The sequence below is a fragment of the Manacus vitellinus genome, unplaced genomic scaffold (genome assembly GCF_001715985.3).
Source record: "Manacus vitellinus isolate BGI_N305 unplaced genomic scaffold, ASM171598v3 scaffold_39_pilon, whole genome shotgun sequence".
Classification (NCBI taxonomy): domain Eukaryota; kingdom Metazoa; phylum Chordata; class Aves; order Passeriformes; family Pipridae; genus Manacus; species Manacus vitellinus.
This window is the reverse complement of record NW_021940534.1, coordinates 5,028,049-5,039,429: the sequence shown is the minus strand read 5'-3', so window position 1 is coordinate 5,039,429 and position 11,381 is coordinate 5,028,049. Positions and strand designations below refer to the sequence as shown.

General features: G+C 42.3%; 1 protein-coding gene across 1 annotated transcript; it reads left to right on the top strand.

Moving 5' to 3' along the window:
• The first annotated feature begins 6 nt into the window (after positions 1-6).
• Positions 7-3,621, top strand: EDN1 (endothelin 1). The gene is made up of 4 exons (XM_029961696.1): positions 7-45; positions 1,036-1,194; positions 1,467-1,574; positions 2,340-3,621. Exons 2-4 carry the CDS (start codon positions 1,094-1,096, stop codon positions 2,476-2,478), a joined length of 348 nt encoding a protein of 115 aa, XP_029817556.1. The 5' UTR covers positions 7-45; positions 1,036-1,093; the 3' UTR covers positions 2,479-3,621.
• Positions 3,622-11,381: the final 7,760 nt, after the last annotated feature.

Sequence of the window (11,381 nt, the reverse complement as noted above, 5' to 3'; positions counted from 1 at the left end):
CGTCTACTTCTGCCACCTCGACATCATCTGGATCAACACTCCCGAGTGAGTGGAGCGAAGGCGCTTAGGCAGTTCCCCAGCTCTGGGTTCCCCTTTGGTTAGGAAAGAGGGAAGGGAGGGGAGCGTGAAGGGAAAAATTAAGAACCAAAAATCCCCTGCAGAAAATGGGAAGGGGAGGAAGGAATATTTCTTTGCACACTTTCTCCTATTGCTTTCCCCCCTCACCGCTCCCACTTTTCTGCCGAGTTTAGCAACGAGACTATTCACCGGGAGAAAGCAGACACGATTTGACCGCTTAGATTGAGCAGATAGCTCCTAATAGCCCTAACACACCTGCTTTCCTAAAATCTGGGCAGGAGTATTTCCTTTGGGTGCTGCTCAGCAAAGGCTGCAGGATACTTTTCAGTATGAATCAGAAGCAGACAAAATGCCAAAGGCATGATTTTGCCAGCCTGAATTTGACCGCCTTTCTTTCCGACCAGTTAGGAGGCTGGAAGGCATACTTTGACACTGGGGGGCTCCTAGCTCCCTTTTGCTGCTCTCTGCTGCAAATTAACTCATCCCACGTATTAACAGGATCACGCATAGTACCCATTCCTACTCTCTCCTCACCAAAAAGTAGTGAGACAGAGCCTAACCTAGGGCTGCAAACACTGGCTGTGGTGATTTGTTCTGCTGCTGGGTTTCTTACGAGTGCAGAGGATTTGTTCCTCACTTTTATTGCTTCTTTCAGTGTTGGCAGTTGCCAAAGTTCAAAGAGATGAGGTTTCATTGCTTTCTATTGCACAGGGAGGCACAGCAGCCTTGTGAAAACACAATTAAAAGGTCATTATCCTTGTCAGTAGGCATGCTAATGAATACATTGCAGGATCATCAGAAGCATTTGCATTGAAATTGTGACTAACGAGGCATTCCCAATCCCGCAACCTTTACTCTGGCAATCAATCCCATTGATAAGACTGCCCAAAATACGCCAGAGTGCTTTGAAGGCACAGAATTATTTGAATGACTTTCATGTTGTCCCTTTGATCGTAGGAAGACTGTTCCATATGGTCTCGGAGGCCCTTCTCGATCCAGAAGATCACTGAAGGACATGGTGCCGGAGACACTCACTGAACCCAGCAGCAGATGCCGATGTGCAAACCAGAAGGACAAGAAATGTCTGAACTTCTGCCAGACAGGAAAAGATCTCTGGTGTGTCTCTTGTTGCTACTCTTTAAAGGGCAGTGCATGTAAAAAGGATGGATTGTGGTACACTTACTCATTTTGGCACTTGCTGAGCAAATAATCTCCCCAAAGCTCTGCCTCCTACCTCATAGTGCTCACACTGCTATGATACATAATACGGTTTGGCCCAGAAAGATTGCTTATTACATGCCTTGAGAAGTGGTTGGTGAGATGTCTCACCTTGTGGACTGCAGACTTGGTTGGTTTTTTTAATAGCAGCACCTTTTCACTTTTAACAGGGCTCAGTCCACTGTGGAGAAAACCTCACGTCACCGCATCAAAGCCGGCAAGTGCATTGCACCCAAATGCATGAACCGACAGCTTGTTGACAGCAAGAAAATGAAGTGGTGAGTTTCTTCTCATCCCATTGTAGTTCCCCGAGGCAGCAATAGAGAGCACAGTTCACCTGCCTTCAGGTCATCAAGGGCTTAGCTGATGATTTCAGCTTGAGAGTTACAGAAGAATTAGTGGGGATACCTTGACAGCTTTTCTTCATGCACTGGGATTTTAGCTCGTGAGGAAAAAGGTGCTGAGCTCTGCCTAGCATCCTCCACTTTGCATTCACTGGTCAACCATATGCCCATGTAAAAGTATGGCATACAGAAGTTTGCCCATACTAAAGAAGGCTCTTTAGTTCTGCTTTCACAAGCAGAATGGGATTTATGGGAACAAGCAGCCTGATGATTTTGAGTGAAACTTAGGCCCTGGAAGTCTTAAATAATTTTTTGAAAATGGGGCTTGCTTGTTTAATAACATGAAAAATGTACTAATTCATTGGAAGTAGGATCAGATTTACCTAAAAGAAACAAAATAGCCAAAAGAGTAACACTGGAAACCTCTTGGCTGGATACATGCTATTTAAGGAAGTCTAGAGCATCTTTATTTGAGTGAATATTTTAACTTATATTAATGTTTGCATTGAAATTATGAATACAATATTTCAAGTGGCTTAGGTTAGCCTGATTCTGACAGAGGTATACCAATTAACAGTTTATGAGGATCCCACGGCAGAAATCTAGACTGAGGTTTATTTAATCAAAAACCGAATGTTTGCACACTGGAGAAGCATCTTCATTGTCACAACAATAAATGTATATTTCTTGGTTTTGCAGGCTGGAAGCCATTGGTAACAGTATCAAAGCTTCCTTCAGTATTGCAAAGCTGAAGGCTGAGCTCCAGAAAGGACAGAAGCTCAAACATAGCAGGGCGAACAAGAGGCAAAGCATCTGGGAAAGCCTGAAAGCATCCTAGTGGGAAGATCACCTGAATCTTTCTCCAAAACGTTTGCTGACAAAGCATCACCAAAACTCTCTCTTGATTCCAACATTCCAAGATGGTGAAGGGCCTCTCTGTCCAAGTGTTTGCCCAGCGGAGCAAAATGATAAGGAGACCCTGTATTCGGAGGTATAAAAACAAAGGATTTTATAATTTTTGGAATTCAGATGGATGGGTTAAAGGGAAATCCACAGTCACATACATGAAAAGACATCTGTCTGAGGAAATATTTGAATATTGCTTCTGGAAACTTACCCATCGGTTGAGCAGCTTTCAGAGTCTACATCAAAAGCATCTTGCAAGGAAGACCTCACAGATGTGCTTAGCAAGGACAGAAAGCAAGATCTAAGTGTACAAACTTCAAAGCGAAGAACTCTACCTTTTCATTAAAATGCAAAAATGAAAGCCACAGTGCTACTTTAATCAGGACTTACTGCTTATATACATGTCTACCTCGCGTACTGTTTGTTGCACTCCTTCTAGAGTATTTTTACACCTTGTTATTGCCTTTACTAATCAGCTGCAACCCTTTGTCTTTTTCAGAAGTCTAGTTTACTTGTACAACCAGAGTTATCTAAATGTGGGTTAGACACTCTGGTTGTTTGCATAGTCAAAGTCCTTTGGTTTTGGATACCAAAGGACTCTTCAACATAAAATAAAAGTTAGAGGATACTACTAAGTTTACCATAACAAGGATATTTGGCTAACTGAAGTTCTAATAATAGAGGTTGTTGTGTCTCACATGCCACCAAAAATGCATTGAAGTGGGGATGTACCAGAGGCTATTGTGAGATTTATTCAGGGCCTTTTTTGCTGGAAATAAATTTAAACAAAGGGTTGTTTTGAATTAAGTCAAAAGGCTAATATTGGGTGAATGTTTATAGCAGTGAATTTGTTCACATTGTTGAATTTGCTGACAGGTTGAATTCTTATGTGCTTATTTTTTGTGTCTTGTATTTATATTCACACAAGTTCTTCATTATATTTACCATGTTGAATACACATTGAAGTAGGCCATATTGGTCTATGCATGTTTTATGTATTTCTGTATGAAATTGGGAAATGCTTTATGCCTATCAAGGTAAATATCTTTGGAAATAAATATTTTTAATTACTGTATTGGCTTGTTTTTCCTTAGGCTGTGGCTCCATGATCATGAAGATAGATTGCCCCACGTACAATGCTGACCTAGGTGAAGTGTGTGCACATGACTGCCCTTCTGTCAGGTTAGCCAGGCCATGGCACATAAAGTTTGTGCCAGAGGTGAGACAGGAGGTAATACTTGTTCTCGCTTCGAGCTTGCTTATCCAAACTTTATGGCAAACTTTGAATTGGCCAAAGTAATTTATCTTGCTCACATGGCTGATGTCTTTTTCACTCAGTAGGACAAATTCTAATGTTGGATTTACTCTACCATTAAAATATGGGCAATAGGGGTCTGGGTATAGATGAACTAGAGGATAAAATACACACTCTGGATGCTCTGTGGGCTCTCTTGGACTAGGAGGGGTTATGTTACTTATTACCATGCTATCCTCAGAGTGTCAGCCCAGCCCATGCAAGTTTAAAGATGGAGACCTCAATGGAGCTTCAATGGGGCCCAAACTCAGGAAAGAGCTAGAGAAATAGTTAAATGTTTACATATCTCCAAACCTTGTTGTAAAGTAGTTATACCTAGAAAGATGCTTAAAGCAAATAAATGGATTTAATCATCTCTGATCCTAGAGGGAAAGAAAAGTACAAGACTTAATCCATGAAAAAAGCTGAGTCTAGGACTTTTTAAAAACAAACCTTTACAAAGAAATACAATACAAGGATTGTGACACAAGCACTGGCAGTCACCACTGAAAATTTCTGAATTTCTGGATTTCTTGTCAATATTAATTTCTTTGCAGCATTTTCGCACCCAAACACTCTAAGGCTGCATAAACCCCATATCATGTTTTCTTCACACTGTTCTGCTGTGTATTGGAGCAGTAATTCAGTGAGGACATGGCATTGCTGGCAGTCCTGGTCTGACAGGAGCACCTAGCCCAGGCAGTGAGAAGGAGTTGGGAGCTGCTGTGCTTCTGCAGGGCAGGATGCAGCCCCTGGAGCTGCTCTTTGATCTCTGCATCACCCGCACTTAACTGCTCGGGATGTGCTTGGATCAGTGACCTCTGTCAGGCGTGAAGAGATCTCACTAATGCTCCCTGATTTTCCATTTCTTCCCCTACCAGTGGTTGCCTTTGGCAGGGAAAATAAACAAGCAAGTAGTTAAGGCGCTACCTCTCACTCAGCCAAAGTGACAGGCAAGCAGGTGGTGTGGGATGTCCCTGCTAGGGAAGGGACAGCATCCCATCCCAGTTGCTCCTGTTTTGTCTTCCAGAAAAGAGCATGAGGAAAGGATCAGTTCTGGGAGTGGAGGAGCACTGCAGCAGTGTCTGTGCTGTTATTAAGGCTGGCTATTTTGATTTTGTAAGTGGTTGAGCTAAATGATGTCATGGGTGGGCTTTAGTAGCCCCTATTCCTGGCTAGCTGCTTAAAAGATTCTTGAGAGACCATCCTAAAAATAAACCTGTTCCTCCTAGGGTTTACTCTGCTAGTGCTTGGACTCAAAAGCTGGCTTCCATTCTCCTCTCCTTCCCAGGAAACTGTGTCCACTGCTGGCTCACGCTGCAGTTTTGTGTAGTGATGGGCACCCACTGGCTTTTTGGGTTAGGCACAGTTCCCAGCATCGTGCAAAGTAGAGTCCCAAACAGCACTGAGCCTGAGTGGCAATGCAAAGAGCCCAGGAGGCAGGGGTTTGCAGGCTTTGGGAAGAGTGGCAGAAGCCATTTTGTGCTGTCCAGCTGGCTTCAGTGGCCTGCTGGTGTGCAGCAAGGGTGAAAGGGGGTACACCTCTGCTTCTGCCTCCACCTTCACTGTCTGCCTTCTGGCATAGAAGCATAAACTGCAGCTTACCCTGGTTTGCATTAATGAGCTGGACCAAAAGCCAGAATTTAATAGTCTGTTTGTCTCGCTGAATAAGCAAAAGGGAACATGAAGCATTTTATCATATGGCTGGTTCATATACAAGTACCAAAGTCTGCCCCGGAGGTTTGCTCCCTCTCAAAGTGAGCTCCACGGCAGAGAGAGGTTCAGTAACTTAGGCTAGAGCCCCCAGTGAAAAAAGAGAAGCATGGTATGTGCTGGGTTTTATGGCACTGAACACAGAGCAGTGTAAAAGTACATTCTTACTTATAATAAACGACCTGAGTGAAAAAATGTTCTACCTGAAGCCAATGGAAACATTGTGCTGACTGCAAAGGCAAGGCTGCAGAGTAAGAGCTCTCGTTCTTCTAACTAGAACTAATCTCACTTCTCTGAAAAAGGGAACCTTTCATGACTGTGATCTATCTCATTTTTAAGTGAGGAAATTTGAGAAGGATAAAAGGAAGCATGTAGAGAAGAGGGCCACCAGTTTCCAGTGTGGCCGAAAATACACCTGACGATATGACTGAAATTCCAGCTCAGATCAAGAGCAAGGAAAAGCTCCATTCCTTAGCTGTTACCAAAATGTATCACCCTCCTCTGAATTTTCCTGGGTTCAGCATGGTAATTTCTAAAGTTACAAAAAGTTTCACAGGAAAAGACAACTATTCTCCAAAATTAAGCTTGAGGTACTTATTTTTATTCAATGCTGAGTGTAATTCTTTCTTTCTCAGCTGGTTTATTTTCATTTTCGCTGGATAAAGGCTGTTTTGACTATAGATCAAAACGAGGTATACAATAAAACAAAGCTTTGACGTGTGAGTCAGGCTTCAAGTCAGGAAAATACTACAATGCTACTGAAATTCTTTCCATCTTATCTACATAATTCTGACCTAATTTTTCCAGAAATGGCAACTCTAATCTGCACCATGTTATCATAAACTGCCCCTAAATAATTCACGCAGGATGTCCTAATGTTGCCTATAGAAGTTACCAAATACCAGCCTCTTTGTTCACGTTTCCTTACATTAGGATAAATTTAGCCACCGCAACACACTTCTGTATTTACAAACACAGAATGAGCTGGATAAACCACTGTTTGAATGCTATCTGATGTTTACTTTCTTCACACTCAACTGTTTGCCTCTGTGTATATAAAACTGTATCAATTTTGACTTGGCCTGCATCAAAACACTATTATTAGGTTCCTTGGGGAGAAATCCAGCTTCCATTCCCAGCCAATGCCTTTATTTAATGTACTATTCTTCCTTCGTGACCTAGGAAACAGAAGGACGGACTTTTTGATTAATTAGAGGAGAATGCTTGGAAGCTGTGATGCTAAGTGTAAGTATGCAAAGAGACTGAAAGCTGCAGATAAAGTACAAAGATAGTGGCAGGATCGTTTTTCCTGTGGTAAACATCGTGAGAATGACATTTCAAAAACTTAGCCAGAATGGGTGTTCATGTCTTTCTTTATTTTATATCTCTAATCAAATCTGAGCTAGGTGAAAAATGATAGGGAAGCATATTTTGCTCAATATGGTTAAACAATCAGTTGGTATGTCTCAGGAGTGTGCCTGAGACAAGCTCCTCTGCTCCGATCAGGTCAAGGAGACCTGAATTCTGCCTGAAGTCCACTGATCCAGTCAGCCAGCCAACAAGTCCCTCAGCTTTTGAGGTATCATTTATGCCAGTGCAAATGAGAGCAGATTTGACCTAGAAAGGCTTCCTTCTTTATGGTATCACTGCGCTGGGGACAAATAGACACTGGTTTGCTGGTGCTAGTACAGGCCTTCAGTGGCTCTTGCTGTTCTTGGTCTGGGTTTGGGGTGTTTTTGTTGGTTGTTTGGCTTTTTAATCCCTGCAAGCATTTCCTAGTAATAAATTAGATAAATTTCACTTTGGTAAGCAATGGGGCAGTTTGCCTCTGGCTCAAAAAGCTGCATTCATGGACGAGCCCCGTGGAGTTTGCGGTTTCATTGACCTTACCAGCTATTTTGGGGGCTGCAGAAATGATTTGAGTTCATCAACTGTAATTCAAGACCACACTGTTGTTGTTGTGTTTTTCCCTCCAAGGAAATAAAATAAAAAAAAAACCAACCCTAAAACTAACTTTTTTCCTAGCTAAAGGAAAAAATGTATGTTATGTGCCAGTCACTAGAAATGAATCCAACTTCTAGTCTGGCAAGAAGAAAGCAGCACTGTATTTTGGTCATATATATTGGATTTACATTTTACTCTGCCTTCTTCACCTCTTTTCACAACACAATTCAACTGAGGACTTGGTGAAGTGTTCATCATGAAAAAAAGGCCAATGCTCTTGTGCAAAGGTAGCCACATGCATTGATGCATTGAATGTTTTGGTGGACCAGAACTTCTTTCTCATCTTTCTTTCAGTCCTATTGTTGCAAGAAGTCTGTTTTTCTTCTGCTTCGTATTTTAATCTTCTCTTATATCTAACAGAAGTGTGAAACAGTGATATTCAAAAATTAGACAGCAAACTAAAGTGGACAGAAAAACTGGACAAATGGTACATGTTGTATTCTTATCAGAAATGTGCAGGCCTTTAAGGTATGTATTTGCCTGTGGGAGGATTTCCCTTGAGTAGCATAAACAAGCACAGAACAAGAACCATGTTATTATACGCTGAAGAGGTGTCTTGAGAGCACCCTGTGGGTTTTTCCCTCATGACTGTACCTCTCAGCTGACCTCAAAGGAGACAGTCTTTCCACACACAAGGACTACCCAGCACATCCATCAGGCAATTGACTAAATTATGAGACAAGGCAAGCAGGGATCAAAGAACCCATGCTGCTGAAAAGAGTGATCATCTCTGAGCTGCACAGAGCCTGCCATGCTTGATGCAGCTGCCAGCATACCCTCTGGGAGACAGGAGAGAGGGTGCCTGCAAGTTACAAGCCACACCAGCAGCCCTGATCATTCCCTTGGAAATGCAAACTGTCCTTCCCACATGGCTGTGGGTTCACTCTGGGTAATGCTGTGTGGGTGGCTTTGTGCTCTTTCCATATATATTGTCTCAAAATGACCCCACAGGTTTTATCAGTACCTCATAGCAGATTTTTCTGAGAAAACATCTCAGCTGGGAGGCCTCTCCAGTCATCTCATCTTCCCTGTGAATGGACTAAACTGGCATTATTGAGATGAGTTTGGAGGAACATCCCTTATTTCACCAGCCCGATGGTTTTACAGTGTATCGGTCATGCAGCAATAGCCTACAGCTGTGAAATCCACCTCAGCAATGGTCTGTGTTTCTTTCATGTAATCATAAGAAGAACATTTTCTTAATTTTCCCAGAAATTTTACTCCCCTACATTTCTAAAATCTTATGGCTTTTCCTGAGAACTTGGCCTGCTGTTTTTCCTTCTGGGTCTCTGCTAACTATTATGTCATTCTCGGTACACATTCAGCTGGACACTTTACAGCTATGTGCTTTCCAGTGGCTTCCAAATGTGCATTAAGGCTGTTAATTTAATTTTACTTCACCCTGAGTCTGCTTCATCGTAAACACAAGGATGTCTTTCACCTGACTGAAAAGTAAAGTGCTCATGAGTGCCGTCCTTTGCCCTGAATTGGCAATAGATTATGGATTACTGGTTCCAGTGTTGACCCTTTAGGAAAGTCAGAAAGTTGGCTGGGTATTACTATATGGTAAAAATTTATTCTTTGAACTAACCGCTTTCTGCTGAGTAATCATTTTTCTCCACAGACATTTCTATAAATGTCTGTACATGCACAGGGGTCAACTTTCTAAGCAAACTCCAGTCTTTCCTGTATTTTTATTTTCACACAAGTATTGCTGTGCTGTTTTTGTGGCCAAACATAACTTTTGTGAGCTGCTTCTATATGAAGCTGTGATAGTAGCTGTTTCTTCAGCCTGTGATCTGTGAACACCTGAAGAACCATGAGATGTAATTAAGGGATGCAAGTTCATATGCACTTTATGACAACCTGCATATGTGAAATTCCTGGAAGAGTTTGCACTTCCACTGGAAATTTTTTGGTGGCCCACATTACAAATTAATTAAACTTGTGGTTATCCATGTAAAGTAGGTTGGAAAAAAAGTTGCAAAATGAAGCTGTCAGCAAAGAAAAGTGCAGTATTGAGTGCAACCACATAGGAAATAACAAAGATACTTTTATTATAAAAATATGATTGTATTTATACATTATCAGGTACTGCAAAGTGTGTGTGCAATCAGGTACATCAGGGAAAATTTGAAGCATTTACCAACCCTGCATGTGTAGTTGTAAGCACAGAAATGTGTGCACATGCAGTGTAATGTATTGCAGTGAAGGTCTTTTCAATGTTGTACAACACATTTTGGATCTACGTCCCACTGTCAGAAAACTCCAGAATCTGTCTCGATATCTGGGGTTTTTTTTAATCCCTATTTAACCTAGCAGAGTTCTGGTCAGTATAGCAAAATTCCGTGGGTGCCCTTGCAAAGGATGTCGCAAAGGGTGCAAGTGTTCTTAGCACCCTTCCCAGGCACGGCTACACAGAATAGTTGCTTTTGCCCAGGTTTCTCCTCCGTTCAATCAGTTCATGTTGCTTACATGTTTGTTTGGTTGGTTTTTTTACTATGAAGTCTATTAGGAGAGAGTATATTTGTCCTCAGTTTTCCCTCTCTGGACAGTACAACTGGGAAGCTCTGAATGGTGTATAGGCTAATTAAAAACAGACCACAGGTTTTGGTTGCTTTTTTTTTTTTTTCCTTCTTTTTGTTGCATTCCAATTTGTTTAGCTGCTCGGCAGGGATTTGACAGGGACATTGTTAAGGAGACAAAGAACCTGTAGCTGGAGTGACATTAGTGTGCTAATTGATGCCTCCTTTTCACCTGACAGCCTAATCAAATTGGATCAGGTATCAGAAGGACTAATGAAACATTGGAGAACATGAAATATTTAGCAAATGAGTGACCTGAACATCCTACCTAGCCCTGTCTACAGTCACAACTTTGCAGGGGAGCTGAAGCAGAACTACCCTTCTATCTCCACCTGACAACCTCAAACAACTGATAAATTACCAGAACTAATTGTTGCCCTGACAGGCCTTTGATCCCTGGAAGAATTAATTTATAAATGATGAGCTCCTTTTTCATGCCACTGCTGATGGAGCTGTTGAAATAACTATAAAATCAATAATCCTTGAGGTCTGGGGATCCTTTAGTTTTCTTCCATTTATTCAGGAGACAGTTCAAAGTATTTGCAAATGCTCATTTCCGCCTCTTCCCAGCACCTTGCCCAGAGAACATCAGGCATTGCTGCAGGAGTGAGGCTTGGTAAGGGCAGAGAGAGAAAGCATCTGAGAAGCAGGTCAGTCTAGATGGCATCGAATAGGAAGCAGGACGGTCCTCAAATCTTACTCCCAGCTCCTTGGGATGGTCTCTCTAGGAAGAGAAAACTGTTAAAAACTACTGCAGCAAGGCAAGGTGGGAAAATTTTGGATGATAAGGAGCATAATGGGGAATAGCAGCACCTTCAAGGTGGCAGTGGAATAGAAATCCTACTTATGGCTCCCAGTATCCAGCCCCTACAGGGAGCCCAGCTGGTCTGTTTGTGAGGGCATGCTGCATCTTCCAGAGGCAGAGCTCCTGTCTGTCTGCCAGCGTACATCTCCTTCACCTGTTGCCATCTGGTTACAGCACAGCAGAGACATGGGGTACAAAATTCTGCTATGGCCTCACCTGCATGTGGCCAGAGTCCACCCTACCCAGCAATGACTGTACTTTGCTCAGTGCAAAGCTGGCTTTGCTCATCTGGAGGAATGAGCCAATATTTAGCCAAATAGGGTCCCTATAGGGGAGATCTCATGTACAGAATTTGGTCCCAGACCTGTCCTGCAAGAGTGTGTCGTGATCACCACATGATGAAGAACCTAATGGAACCTCATCCTTGGGCTGTT